This window comes from Hylobates moloch, unplaced genomic scaffold, assembly GCF_009828535.3.
Source record: "Hylobates moloch isolate HMO894 unplaced genomic scaffold, HMol_V3 SCAFFOLD_18, whole genome shotgun sequence".
NCBI classification, from domain to species: domain Eukaryota; kingdom Metazoa; phylum Chordata; class Mammalia; order Primates; family Hylobatidae; genus Hylobates; species Hylobates moloch.
The window spans coordinates 65,612,987-65,636,846 of record NW_026652293.1 but is presented as its reverse complement, the minus strand read 5'-3'; the positions used below and the strand labels follow the sequence as shown (position 1 = coordinate 65,636,846).

Below are 23,860 nucleotides of genomic sequence, written 5' to 3'. Positions count from 1 at the left end.
TTATATGAGGCCAGGTGTTCGAGACCAGCCTGGGCAACATAGTGAAACTCCATCTCTAAAAAAAAAAAAAAAAAGAAAGAAAGAAAATCAGTTAGGTAGGTGTGGTTGTGCCTGACTGAGGTCCCAGCTACTCCAGAGGCTGAGGTGGGAGAATGACTTTAACCCAGGAGTTTGAGGTTACAGTGAGCTATGATTGCACCTGTGCACTCCAACTTGGGTGACAGAGGCAGACCCTGTCTCTACAAAACATAAAATAAAGTAAAAAAGACACACAGGTCCAGTGTTGCTGAAGGACTGGAAACTGGAAACAGGGGAGAAGTTGCCACTAAGGTAATAAAGAACTGAACCCATTCAGTGGTTCAACAAGCCGATCCTATTCATTGCTTTGGTTCTTCTCTGTGGCCTTAGTCATGTAACTATACTATTAGCACTCTGTTTCCCTGTCTTTAAGATTGGATTAATCTAAACTGGATTGATTACCAAGTGGGTGTGTGACACTTAGGGAATAGGAAGTGTCCAGGACAGCTTCTTAGTGATGGTAATGATGGTAGTAGTCGTGGCTCCTACAGTGGAGAGTGTCTCCCAAAGAGAGAGAGTCAGTCTTTCTGTGTCTGGCCCTGGTGGTTTCAGGGAAGCTGAAACCTCCGGAAGGTGAGTCTTTGCTGTGGCAGGGAAAGCCCTATTCATCAGAATCAGAATTAAACAGCAGTCGAGAGAAGGATTGTCCCTTGATTTCCTTTGTTGAGTAAATAAAATCATTTTTACCTCTCTCTAGGGGCTCATTTCTTAGAAATTCTAGTATTTAAAACTGGAATAAGAAATTTTAAGTTTGCAACTATAATCCAATAGATAGAAAAATAAATCTTTTAAGACCTAGAAAATCTCTACATGAATTTTATTTCTATTGTGCAATCTTAAAGAAAAAGGAGGCTCCTTGGAATATAAATTTTTTTTTATATGGAGTCTTGCTCTGTTGCCCAGGCTGGAGTGCAGTCTTGCGATCTTGGCTCTCTGCAACCTCTGCCTCCTGGGTTCAAGCGATTCTCCTGCCTCAGCCTCCCCAGTAGCTGGGACTACAGGTGTGCACCACCACACCTGGCTAATTTTTGTATTTTTAGTAGAGATGGGGTTTCACCATGTTGGCCAGGCTGGTCTTAAACTCCTGACCTATCCACCCACCTTGGCCTCCCAAAGTGCTGGGATTACAGGCATGAGCCACCATGCCCAGCCTGAAATATAAAATTCTTACAATTCTTTCTTTCCACAAATTAAATATAGTGAGGTCTAACAAATACAGAGATGTCCTCTAAGAGCAGGTGGCTGGGAATCGATGACCTGAATGTTCCTTCAAGCTTATGTTCTAGGATTCTGTCCCTGGAAAATGAGTGTGGGTAGAAGAGGGGCTGAGAAAGTTCCTCCCCACCATGACATGGAAGCTGCCGGAGAAGTTTGTGGGGCAGGGAGGGAGGGTGGTGGGAATCCCACTGTGACCTTCTTAAAAATGACAATCATTCAAAAACTTTTGAAAGTCTTTTTTTGACATTATTTCATTTGGTCACAAAGCAGCCCTTGATGTAACCAGTTGGCAAGAGGCAATACAAATTTAGAATTCTAGCTTTAAGAAAAATGTTATGGGGGCCCTCCTCCTGTTAATATCTCTACCACTATACATGCAGGAGGATATTAGAAGGGGCTACCAAGGAAGCTCGCCGGGGCTGAGCCCTGTCTCACACGTCTTGTGTTCCCAGCCTGTAATGCGCACTCTGGGCTGTGGAAGTAAACTGCTCAGAGCTCAGCAATGACCACATCGGATGATCTCCTTTTTGTAGCCCTGATCAATTCAGGAATAACCTTATGTGACCACAGAAGGAAATACATTTTCTAATAATCTAACATATATATCCCAACGTTTGTGCCTATAAGTCCCATCTGCAGTTTGAAAAGCACAGGCTAAGCTCTATCTATGTCTAAGAATGTCCACTTTGTGAGTCAGAGTGTGATTGTGCTTTATGTGTGGGTGGTTTGAGCTTCGTCCCTTCTCTAACATCCGCCTTGGTCACCTCACTGCTGTGTATATGCTGAACGCCAGCTCAGTGCCTGGCATGCTGCAATGGCTAATGAAGGCAGTGATCCTTTTAAAACTCAGCTGAAATACATACTCAGCATCTTTTTAAACATTTACAATATTTTAAATGTAATCATGTTGATGAAATTTTGGATTTTTTTATGAATCCAGTTAGATTCCCTTTTGTAGAATCCAATTTGATTATTGGGAACAAAAACTGCAATTTGTTTCTCAAAGTATTCGTATCAGTTAAGAAGAGAAATTGAAGGACCAAGAAGCCCCATCTTGAAAGTGTGTTGTGCATTTCGGCTTTAATCGCAATGTTCTCACTGGAAGGTTATAAATCATCCCAACCTTTTCTTTCAAAGCAGCTTTTCTGTTGCAGGGGACCATGTTTAACGTCCCTTTGAAGTCCCATTATCTCCATGTTTCCTCTTATCTCTTGGTAAACAGCCTGCACCTTAGTTCTGGTCCCTATCACTTTGTCCCTGAAATGAGACTGTGGGTGGCTGGTTTCCCCATCGCTGGTCTGTTCCCCTTAATCCCAGAGGCTTCAGGGGAATTTTCTTAAGTACAGCTTTCCTCATGTTTCCTTGGGACTTGAAAATCTCTGTTGCCTGCCTGTTACCTACAGAATTAGGTTCAAATGTCTCCCGTTTGATCTAACTCTAGCTTTCCCTTCCACTCTCACACTCTTCATGGATCCTGTCCTCTGGCCCAGGCCTCCCGGCCAGGAAGGCACCTCTCATGAGGCCTTTTGGGATGTAAGAGAAGAGAATATTTTGGTTTGATTTTTGGTTGCTGGACCTTCTGTTCAGGCAACAATTCTTCGGTTTCCAACTGTCCCAAGAGAGTGCCAACCCTGCCTCCATCTTGGCAGGTGTGTCTACCAGACACACAAATTAGCTACAATCCTGTGCCTCTCAGAGAGAATACGTTAAAATTCACTGCCACTCGATACATAAGAATTGTCAAAAGTAGATGAAGAGAAATTGTCTTAGTTCAGACTGCTGCATCAACTATACCATCGACTGGGCGGCTTAGACAACAAACATTTATTTCTCACAGTTCTGGAGGCTGGGAAATCCAAAATCGGGTGCCAGCAGATCTAGTGTCTGGTGAGGGCCCATTTCCTCAGACAGACATCTTTCTGCAGTGTCCTCACATAACAGAGAGAGAGCAAGCTGTCTCATGTCTATTCTCCTGAGGGCGCTACTCTCATTCATGAGGGCCGCACCCTCATAACCCAATCACCTCCCAAAGGCCCCAGCTTCTTTGTTTGTTTGTTTTTGGGACAGATTCTCGCTCTGTCACCAGGCTGGAGGGCAGTGGCATGATCTCGGCTCATTGCAACCCCCACCTCCTGGATTCAGGCGATTCTCCTGCCTCAGCCTCCCAAGAAGCTGATACTACAGGCACCAGCCACCATGCCCGGCTAATTTTTGTATTTTTAATAGAGGTAGAGTTTCACCATGTTGGCCAGGAAGATCTCGATCTCTTGACCTCATGATCCACCCACCTGGGCCTCCCAAAGTGCTGGGATTACAGGTGTGAGCCACCATGCCCAGCCGGTCCCACCTTCTAATACCATCACCTTGGAGGATAGGGTTTCAATACATTAATTTGGGTGAGACACAAACATTCAGTCCATTGCAGAAATTATACATCTCAAGGATTTCCTGAAAGGTATCCAGTTCTCCCAGTCCTCAAGAGTTTCTAGAATCTACTCTTGGATGATGCCAGGCCTCCGGAGAGCCCCATATGTAAGGCTGACTTGTTTTGACTACCTCTAGAAATACTTTTGCTTTATTGCACTTTGACCATATTCTAGCGTCCTGCACCGTGAAATATTAAAACAGCCTGGCAAACCTTGTGCTTCCACTTACTGTGCAATGTTATTAAGGATGTTGTTCACCATATTGCACAATGTTCTCTTTATGAGGATCCTGGGGATATCATCTCTCTGGTGTCTTTGCCAGAAATAGCTATGATCCTTCCAAGGAATTAGTTTGTTTTTGCCTTAAAGACACAAGAAACCATTTATGTTTTCTGTCTACATTGGCTTCTGGAAAGCCCAGAGTGAAATCTGTGGATCACTTTTAGTAAATGTACTGGGTATCTAGAATGCAATTAGGACCCTTTACATTGTTTCTGTGTTCGTATTTTCCTTACCTCTCATTTGCACTTAAATTTCTTCATTTGCTTTCATACTATGTATACCTTTTAGATTAAGTTTATTCCTTCTTGAAATTAGGTGGGAATAAATAAGTCTGGCTGGGCTTGGCATTGGTAGGTGTGACAAAGTTGTGACAATGCAAGCACAGCTACAATTAAAGGTGCCAAGAGTCAGTTTTGGTGGAAATACCAAACAGAGACAGCCTTGCCAGCTTGACATTCATCTCTGCCAGGGCTTCAAAAGGTCACACTGTGTGGGCGGGTTGACCTTCAGCATTTCCTTTGGAGGGAATATGCTTCGAACCTTCTGAGTCTTCCTGAGAATATGGGCCTTGATTTACATTTGGACAACACAATTAGTGCATTTTCCCAAAATTACTGGGTTTTATTATTTTCATATTCTTTTTTAACATGATCCTGAGTGTGACTCTTTCACTCCTAAGAGCAGATTACCCAAGACTCACCTGAACTAAGCTTTTCAACTGTTGGCAGCTATGATGTATCTGTCAAGTCTAAGTCATCCTTCATGGCAAACTGTTTCCTCAACTGCCCTTTCACCAATTTAGAGATACCCGTATGTTCCTCATAGTCTACTGTGCTATTTCACTCAGATGGTCAGAAATTCAAATTCGCCATCTTCTCACATACACAGACACACACATGTGCATGCATACACAGACTATAGACTCACACACATACTCATGCAACCAGCCCTCCCAGTTTAATGAAAAGGGGAAAAAAAAAAGCCCAGGCTTTCAGCTTAATGTGATAAATGGTAGAACTGGATAGAAGAATAAGGAAGGGGAAAATTGGAATGAAACTCACATTTTTGAGGTCTGCTGTTTAACCAGTTTTGCTAATTTCTTCAAGTGAAAATCCTCCTTTATGCTTTTTCCTTGTGTGATATATTTCTGAAAACTGTTGGCTGGGCGCGGTGGCTCACGCCTGTAATCCCAGCAATTTGGGAGGCCAAGGAGGGTGGATCACCTGAGATTGGGAGTTTGAGACCAGCCTGACCAACATGGAGAAACCCCCGTCTCTACTAAAAATACAAAATTAGCCGGGCATGGTGGCGCATGCCTGTAATCCCAGCTACTTGAGAGGCTGAGGCAGGAAAATCGCTTGAACCTGGGAGGCGGAGGTTGTGGTGAGCCAAGATTGCGCCATTGCACTCCAGCCTGGGCAACAAGAGTGAAACTCCATCAAAAAAAAAAGAAAGAAAGAAAGAGAGAGAGAGAGAGCAGAAAGAAAGAGAGAGAGAGAGCAGAAAGAAAGAAAGAAAGAAAGAAAGAAAGAAAGAAAGAAAGAAAGAAAGAAAGACAAAAGACTGTCATTTCCTCCATTGGAAGAGAATTTCTTCCTAAATTATATTATTAATGTACAGCAAGCCCGTGTTGGTGTGTCACTGTGGCAGGCTGAGACCCCACCCCTACTGGAGCCTAGGGTCTGCAGTCCAGGGGTCCCAGTGTGCAGAGCAGTCAGGTTATGGTGGTCATCACTTTCTGGATGCCTCACTGTTTATAGTCCAGGATGCATTTCTATACATCTTCACCAGAGGGAAGAAAAGTTTTATATTGTAGAATGAGTTAAGAGACCCTTGAAATGTTTAAAAAAAAAAAAAAAAAAAAAGAATGCTTTCAGCCAAGAGCCAAAGCAAGGAGGTCTGGCAGAAAGACAAATGGAATCTGAAGATTTGGGATCAGCTTTAACTGTCTCCCTTTTTATGTATGCAACTGGCTTGGCTTTTCCCCTTCCTGACCTGGACTCCTGTTTCATAGACTATTATCCTAATAGCTCTGAATGTGCATTATGATTTGAAGGTTGTAGTTTTCCATCTCTGGCATATTATGGTCATCTCACTCCTGGGTTCTATATAGAGGCTTGGTCTAAACATAGCCTTTCTTTATCTGCCACTATATGTAAGGTAATACAATATACTACTATGGAGTTCCTCAATTGGTGCCTGTTCAGACAGAGATCTGGATAAGAACCGTTTTATTTGTCCATTCAATCATTGCATCAACAACTTTGTTAGCACCTACTAATTACCTGATACTGTGAATAATGATATGAGATCTCAGAAAAAGTGAATAATGAATAGGGGTGGGAGTGGGTGAAGCGAAATGTTTTGTGTTTTAATTAAGTCTCCAAAGACATGTAGAAAGATTCAAAGACATTCTTTTGGCCATGACTGAATAACCAGTACTGAAATATTCTTACTATCATAAACAATTATAAAACTGAAAAATTACATTAATCAATACTTTTCAGATATTGGACAACAGGCAGTGCAGGGCCTTTATCATTGAGAGAAAGGAAATACACAAAATGAGCTTCATAACTGCCTCCACTTTCTGCCTAGAGGTGCTTTCTTGTTTACAGTGTAGGAAGGTGGAGCCCAAACAAAGTACTGTGGTCTTATTGAACTAGGGGGGTAGAATCCGAGTCCTGGGCTGCTGAAGTATCTGGACTTTGTAGGTCAGAGTACCAGACAGGAGTGAATTGCAAAGAGGAGCTGTAGAAATCTGCATGGAGATCCCCTTTCATGATTAGATGGATACTCACCTGCTCTTGCGTAGGCATAGCCTGACAGAGAATGGTAACTGGAATGACATGATATAAATAAAGATTATGTAGGCTACACAGTGCTGAGAAATGTAGAAGCTCCAAACAGCCAGTGAGGAGACCTTGCTGAACATCTTGGGAATTTAGTTGAGACCCCCAAAAGACCAGCCTTTAGGAGTAGAGATATTATCCCCCTGGAATAAGGACTACTCTGGACCTTCCCAGCCAAAGATTTAAAACAAGCTTTAAAAGGATCAAGCTGACAACCTGATGGGCAAATAAATTAATTTCCTGACAGAACATGGCTCTTTTAAAGAGGAAGACAAAAAGTCCACACTGCCAGGACTGTAATATCAATGATATCTAGCATATAACAAGAGTTTCTAGATATGCAGAGAAGCAGAAAAAAGTGACTCATAACCAGGAAAATGAAACTATAAATACAAGCACACTCAAAGATTTTAGAGTTAATAGAAAAAAAGTTTCACCAGGTAATACTATGTTTAGGATTTCAAAGGAAAAATGATCATAATGAATGAACATATGGAGAATATTAATAGAGAGGAAAAGTACACCAAAAACTTAAAATTCTAGAACTGAAAAAAATACAATGTCTGAAATGAAAAAATTCAGTAAATGGGCTTAATAACAACAGAAAAGATCGATGAACTCAGGGCTATAGAGACTATCCAATCTGATGCAAATAATGAAAAGACTAAAGAAAACTTATAGAGACCCAATGTCTTGTGAAACAATATTTTAACATATGTGTAATTCAGGTCCTAAATGGAGAAGTGTGAAATAGGGGTGGAAAAGCAACTGAAGACATATTATCCAGATTTTTTTAATTGATGAAAAATATAAATTCATAGATCCCAGGCCCTCAACACATCCCAAGCAAGACAAACACAAAGAAAACCAAACCTAAATGTGTAATAATCAAATTTCTGAAAATTAAAGGTAAAGAAAAATTATAAGTGCATGTGAGATTTGTAATCGTCATCTTACCGAGAGCATGAGAGAGTTTAAGAACACATTTGCATTATATAGAGAGAACCAACAGTGTGAATTATCTCTGACTTATCAAAAGAAATCATGCAAGCCAGAAAACAATGGAATAATATTTTTAAGTGCATAAAGAAAAATCAAAAACAAAAACTATCAACTCATAATTCTATGTCTAGGAAAAATATTCTTCAAGAATAAAGACAAAATTAGGATATTTTCAGATTAAAAAAGCTAAGATAATCACCAACTGACATGCACTATAAGAAACATTAAAAGGCATTCTTCAGGCTAAAAAACAATATTAGATGAAAAATCGATTCTACACAAAAGAATGAAGACTGTGAGAAATGGCAAATATGTGAGCAAAGATTTTTTTCTTTTTAAAATCTTGTAGAATTGATTGTTTAAGCAAAAAATGATAAGAATGTATCATTGGGTTTAAATTACATGTTGAAGTAAAATGTTTGACAACAATAAAACAAATAACACGAGAGGATAAATATTCCATTGTAATGTCTTACATCATTGGAGGACTCATATGAAATTGATTCATAGTAGATTGTGATAAGATAAAACACACACATTATAACTCTTAGAGAAACTGCAAAAATAAAAGAGGTACGGCTAAAAAGCTGATTGAGAATAAAAAATAAAATACCAAAAGTTGCTCAATTAAAAAAGAGTGACTGGGCTGGGCGCAGTGGCTCACACCTGTAATCCCAGCACTTTGGGAGGCCAAGGCAGGCAAATCACGAGGTCAGGAGTTCAAGACCAGCCTGGTCAATATGGTGAAACCCCATCTCTACCAAAAATATGAAAAATTAGCCAGGCCTGGTGGCAGTCGCCTGTAATCCCAGCTACTCAGGAGGCTGAGGCAGGAGAATGGCTTGAACCCGGGAAGTGGAGGTTGCAGTGAGCTGAGATTGCACCATTGCACTCCAGCCTGGGTGACAGAGTGAGACTCCATCTTAAACAAAACAAAACAAAAAATGACTGGAAAGAATACAAATTTAAAAAGTTGGATAAATAAAAACAAATAGGAAAATAGTAGACTTTCACCCAGTCATAAAAATAACCACATTACATGTAAATGGATTGATTGCTATAATTAAAAATTGGAGATCATCAGACTAGATAAAAAAGCAAGTCCTAACTACATGCTGTTTACAAGAGATGTTTTAACTATAAAGATCTGGAGAGTCTTAGGAACCCTCACACCTATTTTGTTTTGTGCTATTTAAAAGTAAAAACATAGAAAATTGCATTCGTTACAAACACTAATTATAGGAAACCTGGATTAGCTTTATTAATATGAGACTTCAAGATGAGGTGTATCACCACATTAAAGAAGGATATTTCATCATAATCGAAGAGTTAATTCATCAAGAAGACGTAACAGTCCTAAATGTGCATACACCTAATAACAGAACTACAAGAAGCAAAAACTGACTGAATTAAAAGTAAAAACAGAAAAATCTACAATTATAGTTGAACACATCAACACTGTAGCTTCAGTAAGTGATAGAAAATGCACACAAAAATATTAGTATCTAGACTATTTGAATGATACTGTCAACCATTTTAAACTAATTGACATTTACAGAACACTTCATGTAGCAATAGCAGAATACAGATGTTTTTAAGAGCACTTGAAACATTCACCGAAATAGGCCATGTGCTAAGCCATCAAATAGCTCTCAATAAATTTCAAGAGACTGAAATAATAAGTGTTCATTCTCCAGTAACACTGGAATTAAACTCAAAACTTACAAAAATTTACATCATAAAAATTCCCAAATATTTGGAAAACAAGCAACACACTTCTAAACTCATGAGTCAAAAAAGAAATAACTAAGTTAATCACAAAGTAACTGAACTGAATGAAAACAAAACGCAGCATATAAAAAATGTGTGGGATGCAACTAAAGCAATGCATAGGGAGAAATGTACAGCTGTAAAGGTTTATATTAGCAAAGAAGAAAGGTTTAAAATCGAGATGTAAGCCAGGGTTTGGCAAACTAGGGTTCATGAGCTTAGAATGGCTTTTACATTTTTAAAAGGAAGAGGGGAAGGGGAAGAGAAAGAGAAGCAGGAGGAGGAAGAGACGCAGCTGCAACAGAGACCATATGTGGCCCACAATGCTTAAAATATTTACTCTCTGGCCGTTTACAGAAAAACGTTAGTGACCCCTGACATAAGTTTTCACCTCGTACTAGAAAAAACTGATGAATATAAATCCAAAACAAGTAAAAGGAAGAAAATTTTAAAGATAAGAGTTGGATGTCTATGGTTTCTCTAGAAAATAGAGAAACATTGGAGGAAAATTAATGAAACTAAGTGATGCTTCTTTGGAAAAATCAAGGATGCCAACTTTCACCACCTCTACTCAGCAGCATACAGGAGATCCTAGCCTGTGCAATAAGGTGCCAAGAAAGATAATAAAGTCAAAAAGATTTTTTAAACTTCTAGAAATTGTTGCCTACATTCACCGTCTCTTTTTTTTCCCCTCCCGTTATTTCTTGAATTCACTCTCATGAGACTACCCCTCCCCCACCATTCCACCACAACCTGTCTTGCAAAGATCAACATACACCTCCGTATTGCCAGATCTAACAGTTAATTCTTCATGTAATTTGACCTGTAAGCATCATTTGATGTAACTGATGTTCCCTCTTCCTTTAAACTCTTTTTTCACTTGTCTTTTGGGACTTCCTGGTTTTCTTTCGAACTCCCTTGCCATTTCTGCTCTATCACTTTATTGGGATCTCTTCACCTGTCCAACCTTTAAATGTCGGAATGCTCAGAGTTTACTTCTCAGACTTCTTCTCCATACTCTCTGTCCACTCTCTTATTAGCATATAGGTGATTTGAAATAGCCCCTACATGCTAATAATTCTCCTAGATTTTATAAATCTCCAGCCAGGGCTTGTCCCCTGAGCTCCAGATTCCTTAATCCAGCTGCCTCCCTGACATCTCCATTTTGATATATTAGGCATTTAAAACTTAACATATGTAAAAGTAAATCCCTGATCTTCCCTTCGCTCCTACCCAAAGGCTGGTCCTCCTGCAATCTTCCTCTCCTCTGTAAATAGTAATTTCATTCTTCATCCTGCTCAGGACAGAAACCTTAGCATCATTCTTTTCTCATCTTTTCAATACCCCATGTCTAAATTCATCAACAATTCTCATCAGACTGCTTTCAAATGTATCCAGAATCTAATCATTTCTCACCACTTCCTCCCACCACCCAGGACCAAGTCATCATTCTCTTGCATCTGGGTTGACTAACAGCTTCACAATTGATGCCCTGGCTCCCACTCTTGTTCCCTCGACAGTCCTTTCTCTGGGCAGCAAGCCAGAGTGGTCCTCCTAAGACATAAGTCAGACCACGTTTCTTTTAAGCTAAAGCCATCCAACCATTCCTCTAACTCATTCTAAGTAGGATCTGCCCCTGGCTACCTCTCTGCTTCATCTACTACTTTCCCACTTGTGCCCTCCACTATAGACTTTCGTGCTGCTCTAGGAACATATAATAAGTATGTTCACCTCAAGGCCTTGGACATAGTCATCTGTCTGCCTGGAAAACCCTTCTCTCAGTTATCTGTGCTGAGTTCCCCCCGACCTCCTTCAGGTCTCTACTCAGATATCCCAGGGGGGCCTCCTCCGATCCCCTATTTAAAATAGCTATTCCCACCCTGTCATTCCAGACCTTTTTTGCTTTATTATTTTTGTGTGTGTCTGTCTTCTTTAACCTAAACTGATAAGCTATAAAAGGACAGGGATTTTATATATTTGTTTCATTGCTGTATTCACAGGGCATTGGATGCACTCAATATTTGGTGAGTAAACTAATGTATTCACTAGCTCATCGGTTTGTTTATTTATTTGTTTGTGTGTTTACTGAATTTCTACCTGCCAGGCACTGCCCTTAGGGAGCTCACAATCTAGTAAAAATAATAGGAACAACTACCATTTTTGCATGGTGAGTAATCACTTTGCATATGCCATTTTATTTCATCCTTACAATAGCCTGTTTTACAGATGAGGAAACAAGCTTGGACTAGTTAAATAAATGGACTAAAGTCAAGTAGCTAGTATGTACTATCTTTTTCAAAACCTGTTTGTCAACTACTGCCTCCCACTGAAATGATGTTCTTCTGTGTTGACATTTAGCTCGTATCTCCATAAAAATTTTTAAATCGTTTAAATATATTTTCTACAGAGACTCAGACTGAATGTGAGTGAATAAAAGAGTTCATGATTATGAGAATTGTGACTTCTTTGGGGGACTTATTTGAGAACAAACAAATTTCCTGATTCCTCGACCCTCTTCAGCCCCTTCCCCTCTGATGAAGGCATGGGGAAATCCGTTGACGCAAACATTCTAGCATGCCTTCTCTTCAAACTTCCTTCATGTTTGTGCTCGGCCAGGAACCTACTGCCAGCAGAGGGAGGTAGAAGCCCTCATGGAGGGCGACGAGGAGGACAGAGGCTGCTGCTGCTGCAAACCAGGCCACTTGCCTCACCTGCTGTCCTGCAACGCTGCCTTTCACCTCCGCTGGCTCACCTGGGAAATCACACGGACCCAGTACATCCTGGAGGGCTACAGCATCCTGGACAACAACGCGGCCACCATGCTGCAGGTGTTTGACCTCCGAAGGATCCTCATCCGCTACTACATCAAGGTATTGCTCTGTTTCCCAAACACCTAAGGCGGAAATGCTAGGATGGCACAGGAAGCTCCGAAAGAGCTCTCTCGAAAGCTAAATTTTGAAGCCTCTCATCCTCAGCTTCCGAATTGGAAGCCCAGCCATCTGGGGAACCATTGCTTTTGGAAAAATCCTAGAGGGCTTTGATTTAACCTGAGATTTGTGCCCTGGGTCATATCCTAAGCTTAGGCACCAATAGGCAGTTCGTTTTCTTACCTAGGTCTTCTTTGTCTCTTCTACCACAGCATTATTTGCTTGTCCTGATGATGAGGACAAATTTAAATACTCTATAAATATTTCTAAGCCTCCATGTTTGAGTTATAAAGGTCAAATTAGATGCTCTGCACAGTGTCCACTTTAGAATCAGAATTATATTTTAAGCTCATAAGGAGAACTCAAAATGTAGCTAAACCATCCAGTCAGAATTGGCTGTGACAGCCTTTCCCCCTAACTCACATGGAGACTAATAACATATTTTGTCAGTTGCTCAGTGCCTACATCTGCCCAATCGGTATTCAACCTCAGAAATCATGGCAGTTTGGAGTAAGTCTCCTGGAAAACAAGTGTGGGACCTGACTGAGGATGTGTAGTGTTCTTCGGGGCTGAGGTGTTTTCTGAAGGGGAAGGGGCAGGCGAGGGCCGAGTGGCAGAGGAAATCTTCACTGTGGGTCCTATGCTGGGAGTTTGGGGGGACTTGGCATGGTGGAAGTCCTGGATGGACCACAGGAACGTCACATCTTAATGCTGTTCAAAAAGAGGAAGCTCATCCATCGGAGACCACAAGGGCCCCTGCCAGCGTGCTGAGACAGGTGGTCCAGCAGAAATAAGGAAACACAGAATGAAAAGATAACATGGCACCTAAAGTTTTAACCAGCTAACAAACAAACGGCATTGAGAAATTTGGAATAAATCCAGGCATGGTGGCTCACGCCTGTAATCCCAGAGCTTTGGGAGGCCAAGGCAGGAGGATTGTTTGAGCCCAGGAGTTCAAGACCAGCCTAGGCAACATAGCAAGACCCCCATCTCTACAAAAAAAATTGAAAAATTAGCTAGATATGGGGTTCACACCTGTGGTTCCAGCTTCTCAGGATGCTGAGGCAGGAGAATTGCCTGAGCCCAGGAGTTTGAGACTGCAGTGAGTTGTGATTGCACCACTGCACTCCAGCCTGGGTAATGGGGATTCCCGAAATCCACAATAGCTGCTGAAGCTACATGGAAGCAGAAGATAGGCTGTGAAAGTCAGAAGGGTAAATAGCTCTTAGATCTCATCCCCTAGGTGACTGCTACACAAAATGTTTGCAAAACCCTTTCCTGTGGCAGCATGTTTACGACAGATTTAGCCGTTTGCGCTCACCATCTTTGTGTGTGCTAGAGATGCAAAACATTATATTCAAATTTCATACAAAACTATACATGTTTTGTCCAACCTAATGTAAATGGGGGAAGATTTGGGAAGCATACCAGGGAGTTATGGCCTATCTTCTATTTCTAGACTCTAGGCAAATTCAATATACCAGTTGTGTTCGATTTGGCAGTGAGCCATGAAATAAGAGTGGCATGCATATTAGAAGCTTATTTCTCTTGGACTTTGGTGATGGTTGGTATGGTAGCTTTCAAAATTTGAGTTCCACAATTTAAGTTACAGGCTTAAAGGGATAGGGGAAAGGACACAGAAAATGAAGACCAAGGTCATGCACCAGCGGTCTGTTAAAGAGGTTCTAGGAAGCTGCCACAATATCCTCCTGCTGTATCCCATCAGCCAGAACATTGTCACATGCCACCTGGAAGAGGGTCTGGAAAGTGTACTTTGGGCAGCCATGAGCCCAGAATGAAATCGTGTGTTCATGGAAGAAGGAGAAAACAGATGATAAATAGTAACTAGCCATCTCTGTTACCTCCCTCAACAAGGAAAGTGTCCCTTGAGTATTTCCTTTAGTTTTCAGGAGGCAGGACAGGGTGGTTGCAGGAACAGGCTGACTGAGCAAGAGGACTCACAGGCCCGTGAAGCAAGTGGCTGGAAGGGGGCAGCGAGGACCAGCGATGTGGTCTAGACAGCCACGTAGATAAGCCCTGGAGTTGACATCTCCCTGTTGCCTCAAGAATTGGGCTAGACTCAGCCAAGCGCAGTGGCTCACACCTGTAATCCCAGCACTTTGGGAGGCCGAGGCGGGTGGATCACTTGAGGTCGGGAGTTCAAGACCAGCCTGACCAATATGGAGAAACCCTATTTCTACTAAAAATATAAAATTAACTGGGATTACAGGCGTGGTGGCACACGCCTGTAATCCCAGCTACTCGGGAGGCTGAGGCAGGAGAATTGCTTGAATCTGGGAGGCAGAAGGTGCAGTGAGCCAAGAGCGCATGACTGCACTCCAGCCTGGGCAACAGAGCAAGACTCTGTCTCAAAATAAAAAATAAAAAAAAAGAGAAAGAAAGAATTAGGCTAGACTCTTTCATCTGCTACCCAGAGACCTCCACTATTGCTACTGGCTGTGTTTCCCACTCCCCTTCCCCCATTCTCTCACTGTTTTGTTTACACACTGTGCACACTACCTGTGCTCCCTGCCCCACACGCTTGCACACTGCTTGCTCCTCCTGCAGGGACCTCCTCTCCCTTCCACATGCCCGCAGCTTCTCTTCTAACCTCAGTCCCAACAGCTCTTCCTCACCAGCTGACTGCCCGGGGCCATGCCCAGCGTTCCTCTCCCCTTCCTCTGCAAACTTTACTACTTCACTCTATGGCAATTCCCTAAACAGAGAAGCCACAGCTGAGTCCTCTTTGGGTCCTCAGAGCTCTGCTTGATGACCTGTTTATTGCATGGCCCAATTTGTTTTTTTGTACTGAATGAACAAAGGTTCCAGGGAACATGGATTTGGAGTCTGGGCCATACAGTCTGGACAGAAGAGATCCTAATTCAGTCAAGGGTCTGGTGGCCTGCCCCAGGCACGAGGAGTGGGACCGGGGTTCAATACTGAGCCACATCCCTGCGTTTCCATGAGCCAGACATGTGGACAGGCCCAACCCATCACCATGGGGCCAGCAGATCACCGTGAGTGGGAGAGAAGGGAGGAGGGGTGAGAGTGAGAAGCCCTGTCTGGGTCCATCCTCCCTGGCCTAACCCTGTTGGCCTTTACAGAGGCCTTGGAGGTTCCATGATTGGACGAGCTTTTCGATGCCTTCTTTCCTTGGACTGGTAGTTGATACTCACCTTTCTTTTTTCCTAACTGCTGGAAATGTGCCTCCCAGTCCCCTAGATGATTTCTAAGATGACAATTTGCCATTTGACAAATCCAGGATCATGTGCAAATGGAAGAGGGCTCAGGAAGGCTCCCCCAGAACCCTCCGGGTAATAGCTGGCTTGTGGGGAAACCATGCCCTCCACTCTGTTTTTTAAGAAAGGGGAGTGAAGGCAAAATGGGAGTTGCAGGTGGGCTAGGAGAGGTAGGCAGTGCACGGGTATGCTCCCTAGCATGGCGCCTCTCACAAGCCAGAGCCAGGGCAAACCTGGAGCAGATTCCCCTCCTCCCCCGCGAGCTAGTTAACTACACATTCCCATGTCCTACCCACACATTCGAATTCCATGGGCCTGGGGTGGGACCCAAGGACTTTTTTTTCTTTTTTTTGAGAGAGTCTCACTCTGTTGCCCAGGCCAGAATGCAATGGTGTGATCTTGGCTCACTGCAGCCTCCACCTCCCGGGACCCAAGGACTTACATTGTTTATAAGTTTCCTAAGTGATTTGACATACAACTAGGCTTTGGAGCTACTACAGACGTACTTGTGCCCCACAGAAACAAGAATTTTCTTAACTCCCAAGTCAGCACTCAGGACGGGGCTGAGATTTTTGGGCAGATGGGGCCTCACGGTGCCCCTATGTTTAATTCACATTGGTACTGCCAGGTGTATCCTGCAAGGTTGCCTCCAAATACAGCCCTCAGTGCTTTTCTGCCCTTCAGCAAGGGGTGGCTCTGAACCTGCACTCATTCCCCGGTGCAGCTAGTTAAGGGAAATTTCAGGAGGGCTAACTGCCTATTAGAACAGAAGAAACAGCATTTTGGGGTTAAAAAAAGATTATTTTCTTCTTTGTCATGGTTGCTAGGTGAGCAAAGTTGCCTTTGTAGCTCTGAATGACTTAAAGTTTCAAGAGTTTGATTTCATTCTCTTTATTATTTTCTTACTGGAAAGGCAAATTTAAAAGGAAGAAAAATTCGAAATAATTCCTTTACTACAAAAGGAATTTTTTAAAATCTCCTAATAAACTGGGTCAGTTCCCCCACCCTCTATGAATATATTTGAAATAATTTCCTTCCTGGCGACTTGAGGTTTTCCCTCGTGTCTCCTCCATCTCTCTTCAACTTATTAGTGTTTGAAACCCGCTTAGCAGTCAAGGAATCTGCTTCTTTCTGTGTGGGCCTGGCTCTCCTGCTGTCATTGTTTCTGGGCAGCTCGTTTAGAAAGGAGACACGCTTATCACTGGCCTTGCAGAATAAGGCGCGAACAACCCGACAGGTTGGCCTGCCTGCCAGGCCCCCCTTCCTAGAATGAGTTGTCTGAAAGAATATGCTGATCTACAATTAAAATGAGGAACCAGGAGAAACCCTGCTGGAGGAGCCAGATATCATGAATTTATTCAGGAGGGGTCCTGCTTTCAGCACAGTCTAGGTTTACCCCATCAATTCATTGTCACTGCCCCGATTTATCAGTTTTACTTAGTGTTGTATCCGCTTCATCCCGACAGATTCTGAAGGATTTTACAGTGTTCATTGACTATGTCTCCGTGACAGAAGTTCTGCCTAAATTAAATGGAGATAGGATATGACTTGCAAGCATTTGGGGTGGTTCTGTTTTCTCCCAGTGAGAAGTGTCAGTGCCGTGATTTAGAAAACTGAGCATCAAGCTGGGTTCTGTTCTGCAGTCAGCACTGCAGGGTTTTACCAGACGGAGAGGAGGAAGTGTTAACCTCTGGGATTCAAAGTCTTCATCGACTATTCTGACTTCATCGGTTGTGGGGTTGTTTTAATTCCTCCCTAGCAATGAATGAAAATGTAAACTTTTGTCTTTCAGTCTTTGTTTGTTATTCCTATCTGGTATGTGATTAGGCCATGTTGGGGAAAAACTAGACCAGATGTTCACTAGAGCTAGATGTTTAGAGAGACCAAATTTCTTTCTTCCCTTTGTAATGCTCAGCTGAGAAGCGGTGCTCGTGGACATGGGCATCGTTACTCTCTTTTGCTTGCAACTTTGGGCCGACGACTTAAACTGTCTTTAAATGATCCAGCCAGCAAGGAGACAAGAGAAAACCCTCCAGATTCAAAGTTTCTATTTGTGAATATCAGATGTGCACTCTGGTGACCACCACAGACACAACGGTTCTCCTGTCCCCTAATGCCATCCCCGTTCCCTCGCCCCTCTGCCTCAACCTCTCCTGGGCTGCTGCTACTGCTGCCACTGCCTGCCTCCCCTCTGAGTCCCACGCTCATCCTGCTTGCTGGGTAGGTAAGTCACAGATGTCAAAGACATGACTGTTTTTCCACATATACACATATCAATGGGCCAGGCCATGTGCTAAGTTCCTCATATACATTGTCTCATTCTAAACCTCAGAACAGCCATGCAACGTGGGTATCATTAGCATGTCTTTCTTTCCTGCCTCTGCCTTCAGCTTCCTTGACCTCTTCCTCCATCACTCCCTCTCTTCCTTCCTCCTTATATTGAAGGGCTTTCCTGAGGCCAGGATGGTTATCATGGGGTGTTACAGAGGATAGGAGAACACGCACACTACTGAATTCTAGTTATTGTCTGCAGATTTCATTTTTCCACTTCCTCATTTTTGGGACAGGTAGACTGTGGAGTGTAATAGAAGATGTGCCCAAAAGAAGGAAGAGCATAAGCCATGAACCGCAGATGAACCTCCCCAAAGTCCAGGCTGTCCTTAGTCCTCACAGCAGAGAGCCTAAGTCATGCGTTTGCAGTTGTTTAGTGGAAATCAGAGACTGTCTCTTCACCTGCTAAAGTCCTAAAAAAAAAAACCTTGAAACCAGATACCCAAGTAAACTGAGGCCTTGAGCTCTGGGTTTTATTTCGCAGCCAGAGGGAGGGAAGAGCCAGAGAGGGAGGGTGGGGGCTCCCCTAGAAAAGGGTTTCTCAGCCCACTCCACTTACAAGCATCAGTCACTGAAGACTTTGTTTCCGTCCACCCAACATTCGTTTTCTGCTTTCTCATTTAAAAAGAATATGTTTTTATAAACAGAGAAGAGCATCAATTAAGCGTCTGTTTCTAACAGAAGCACACATCCCTGCCTCCTTGCATCAAACACTGTGAGCCCTCCAGCCCCTCATGATTTCACCATGAGATGTGCAGCCTTATTCCAGGGTTGCCCCTCAGCCTCAATAGCCCGGAGCACCACCTGCATTTTTCTGTTATAATGGAACTGCGGTGCACGCTGGCAGGGACTCTGCAGCAGCACACCCTGATCCAAGCCTATCAGGCTTGGATTTTCATTTCCTCTGTCCCATTTCTATTTCTTGAGGCCAGGTGCTAGCCTTTTTGATGGAGGAGTTTATTCAAAAACTACAAAATGGCTTTCCACAAAGCTGTTACTCATAATAATCAAGCCCAAGGGAGGCATTTTCCCCAAGTGGGAGTCGTAAGTACAGTGTCTGATTAAGAAGGAAACATCGGTTACTTGTGAACGTATCACAGATGTCCACTGTCTGGGCACTCAGGATTAAGTGTTTGAAGGTTACAACAATTTCACGTTGTCAATACTTTCCATAAGAACTGTGTTGTTTTGGCTGGGCACAGTGGACCACCCCTGTAATCCTCGCACTTTGGGAGGCTGAGGCAGGAGGATGCTTGAGCCCAGGAGTTCAAGACCAGACTGGGCAACAAGATCCTGTCTGTACAAAAAAAAAAAAAAAAACTAAAATATTAGCTGGACATGGTGGCTTGCACCTGTAGCTCTAGTTACTCTAGAGGCTGAGGCATGAGGATCACTTGAGCCCAGGAGTTCAAGGCTTCAGTGAGCCATGACTGTGCCACTGCACTTCAGCCTGGGCGTCAGAGAGAGACACTGCTGTCTCAAAAAACAAACAAACTGAAAACCCTGTTATTTTAGTTCATTAAATACTCATTGGCTAGGTCTCTGGAGGCAGGTGTACCCCAATCTCTTTCAGCTGAATCAACCTAGCCTAGGACCCACTGAAGCCTACAGCAACCCCAGCAAAGGGTGCTTTTGTGTGCTTTTCTCAGAAAGGATGGGGCTGACTGTCATTCTTCCTCATCATAGAAATTCTGTTCCATTACATTCTGTTAGCATTACATTCTTCTCACTTTCCTCTTCCCTAAGATAACCCTTAAGAGTGGACATTTTAGAAATGTCTCAAATGAGTTCTGTGCATTACACCTAGCAGAAAATACAAATGATACTACATGTAGGGATTTCATGTCTCTTACTTTCCTGAGGTTGAAGATAACCCTTAAGAGAGGACATTTTAGGCTGGGCACGGTGGCTCATGCCTGTAATCCCAGCACTTTGGGAGGCCGAGGCGGGCTGATCACAAGGTCAGGAGATCGAGACCATCCTGGCTAACATGGTGAAACCCCGTCTCCACTAAAATAGAAGAAATTAGCTGGGCATGGTGGCGGGCGCCTGTAATCCCAGCTATCTGGGAGGCTGAGGCAGGAGAATGGCGTGAACCCGGAAGGTGGAGCTTGCAGTGAGCCGAGATCGCACCATTGCACTCCAGCCTGGGCCACAGAACGAGACTCTGTCTCAGAAAAAAAAAAAAAAAAAAAAAAAGGACATTTCAGAATGTCTCAAATGAGTTCTGTGCATTACACCCAGCAGAACATACAAATGATACCACATGTAGGGATTTCATGTCTCTTACTTTCCTGAGGTTGATTTACTTTCTAAGATTAAATTAATAAATAAAATCTTTCTGGCTCTAGAATAGCTGTGAGGGCTCAAAATCTTGCTTTTTCTCTGCAGAGTATAATATACTATATGGTAACGTCTCCCAAACTCCTCTCCTGGATCAAAAATGAATCACTTCTGAAGTCCCTGCAGCCCTTTGCCAAGTGGCATTACATTGAGCGTGACCTTGCAATGTTCAACATTAACATTGATGATGACTACGTCCCGTGTCTCCAGGGCATCACACGAGCTAGCTTCTGCAATGTTTATCTAGAATGGATTCAACACTGTGCACAGAAAAGACAAGAGGTAGGTCAGGGAGGTGGGGGCTGAGGCATGGAATGTAGGTTTAATAAAGAACATTGTCATGTCCATCTCTTTCTTATATTCTATGGTAGACTTTTAACATAGAGGATAGAAAAAAAAGCACTATTTGGATAGATGTTTATTGAAGGTAAGCAAAATTAAATAGGAGAATCAATATACCAGGTCTCCAACGAAGGACACTTAAAGGTATAGATCCCTTTATGCAGTGCTCAGGGTTAGCAAAGTTTTAAGCCTCTATTATAACTTTTAAGCATTTGAAGTTTCTTTGTTTAAAATTACATTTTGGGATTTCCCTACCAAGTCTATCTGTGCTGAAATCAGGGGGATTTACCGAACATATTGAATCATGGACATGAAAATTCTATTTAGCAATCAGATAGTCCAACTTAACTTCTGTCATCATTATTTTGTGTGTCTGTGCTGTTATTGCTTATGTGCCGAGAACACTTCTGGAAGTGAATCCTACCTCTTAGAAATATAATCAAGAATTATGACAGTCTACAAAAAGAGGAGAAAGGGGCAGGGGAGGAGGAGAAGAGGGAGGGAGCAAGTGAAAGGAGCAGGTTTACTTTGCTTCTTAGGATTTGAAAAGCTGAGTCCACGGGTTGTTGTTGGAAAATGTGGGTACAAGTTAGAAACAACTTCCTCAGCAGCTGATGCAGTCTGTGGCATGTGCTAGAGAGAGTAAACCAAACCACGACACTAGCCAAGGTCTGTGAGTTTCTTATGGGTGATTAAAAACAGGTGGGAGAAGCAGCAGGTGGCAGGACCTGCTTTCTCCAGACCAACCATGAAGAAGGTGTGATAATAATCTTAACTCATGCCAGGCCTCTTTAAGCAGTTGAGATATTCAAAGAATTGATTGATGTTGTCAGCTATAGCTCCATGATGGCTGTGTCCATTCCTCAGATAGTTCATAGAATTATTTTATTTTCCTTGCAAAAGATATTTTGACTTTAAATTTCCTCTGCATCTCCCCACTCTCCCTCCCTTTTTTTTTTTTTTTTAAAGCTGACTTTGGAAAATTTTTTTTAAGAGACAGAGTCTCACTCTCCCTAGGCTGGAGTGCGGCAGAACGATCATAGCTTATTGCAGCCTCAAACTCCTGGGATCAAGTGATCCTCCTGTCCTAAGCTCCCTAGTATCTGGGACTAGAAGCACATGCCACCATGCCTGGCTAATTTATTATTTTTATTTATTTATTTATTTTTTGAGACAGAGTCTTGTTCTGTCGCTCAGGCTAGAGTGCAGTGACGCAATCTCAGCTCACTGCAGCCTCTGCCCCCCAGGTTCCAGCGACTCTCCTGCCTCAGCCTCCTGGGTAGCTGGAGGTGCACACCACCATGCCCGGCTAATTTTTGTATTTTTAGTAGAGACAGAGTTTTGCCATGTTGGCCAGGCTGGTCTCAAACTCCTGACCTCAGGTGATCTGTCTGCCTCGGCCTCCCAAAGTGTTCAGATTGCAGGCGTGAGCCACTGCGCCTGGCCGCCTGGCTAATTTTTAAAAAAAAATTTTATGGAGATGGGGTTTTGCTATGTTGCCCAGGATGGTCTTGAACTCCTGGGCTCAAGTGATCCTCACACCTTGGCTTCCCAAACTGCTGGGATTACAGTTATGAGCCACCATGCCTGAGCTAAAAGATGCCTTTAATTTGGTTGTTGATTGTGGACTTACAGTCTAGCAGTCAACCCACAGGGCTCCTTGTTTTAGGGAGAACAGAGACTCTCCTTCACATTGGATCCAAGTTCTTTTTCTCTCCCTGCTAGACCATGCCTCTCCTTTGCATTGGAGAGTGTTAAGGTGGGCACCCATTTGACTGTAATCACTGCCCATCTTTATGACCTGAAGTGCCATATTTCAAATCCCAGAAAAGCAGATCATCAGCCCATGTTGTAGGCCCTTTTCTCTCCTAAAATAACTTTTCCACTTTTCTTTTTCCATGTCCAACCACAGGAGAAACTACTTTAGGAAGCCAAGCATTCCCTGTCTGTGAGGTCATCTTAGAGGGCACTGGATGACCACGTGGCTGACTTACAAAGCCAATGTCACTCTACATTTATGCATGTGTGTTGGTACATATTGGAACCTGTGTGAAAGCTGAGTTAACTTCTTGCTCTTTCAGCCTTCAAAGACCCTGGACAGTGACGAGGACTCTCCATTGGTGACTCTGTCCTTCGCTCTGTGCACCCTGGGGAGGAGAGCTCTGGGAACGGCAGCTCACAATATGGCCATCAGGTACCTCGGGGGGAGAAGTTGGAATCTCTTAGGTACAGGCACCCACTTTTACATGTTTGACAGGTTTTGTCAATCATTTTCTTTATTTTGAAGCTGGACTTATTATACTACTTTCAGATAGTTCTTTTCATGATAAATTATGTTGGGCCTACAAGAATATTTTTTTGATCACTGCTCTTTTGGAGTATTCAATTTGGAAATATCATTCACATGGAATAGTCAAGACCAAGGGATTCTGGGTATAGAACCTTCTATGTTACAGAGGTCCTTGCAGATTTGCTGGGAAGATTCAATGAAATCATGCCTATGAAGTGCCAAGCCCGGTTCCTAACAGAGTTGCTGCTCAGTGTTAGTTCCCTTTCCCCTAATTGTCTTCATAAAAGAAAATCCTCACATCTGAGCGCTAGTCCAGACCCTCCTTCACTCCGTCTCCTTGGGGCTTTGATGAATTGGATGCCCCTTCTGTTTTCCAAACGCTTTCTCTACTGGGTCTCTCCCCTCAGTGGGCAAATAGCTCACATCTGTCTTTTTAAAGAACAAAAACAAAATCAAACTCTGCTGGCTCTTTGGCACCCTGTGTCACTCAGGTGGTGTTGTCCACCAAAGAAAGAGTACTCGTGCCAAACTGCTCTTAAAATTTCATCAGTCAGCTTCAAATCACCCAAATCAGTGGCCATTGCACAGATGTCCCCTTTTTTAGCACCATGGCCTGTGGTGCTGAACTCTGTCTGCCCACAAAGTGGAATCACCTTGATGAGTGGTTCTCAACCCCACGTGCACATTAAAACCTCCTTCAGGCTTTTAAATATCCTGATTCCCAGGATATTTAATCAATTCCATCAGCACCTCTGTGGGT

General features: G+C 43.0%; 1 protein-coding gene across 5 annotated transcripts in view; it reads left to right on the top strand.

Moving 5' to 3' along the window:
• Positions 1-23,860, top strand: part of PCNX2 (pecanex 2) — a 351,803-nt gene that overhangs the window by 282,695 nt on the left and 45,248 nt on the right. For all 5 annotated transcript variants that reach the window (XM_058430821.1, XM_032137273.2, XM_032137274.2 and 2 more), the window contains exons 26-28: positions 12,245-12,498; positions 20,517-20,750; positions 22,892-23,004. In XM_058430821.1, the coding sequence (XP_058286804.1) occupies positions 12,245-12,498; positions 20,517-20,750; positions 22,892-23,004 (601 nt within the window). The remainder of the gene's footprint in view (positions 1-12,244; positions 12,499-20,516; positions 20,751-22,891; positions 23,005-23,860) is intronic.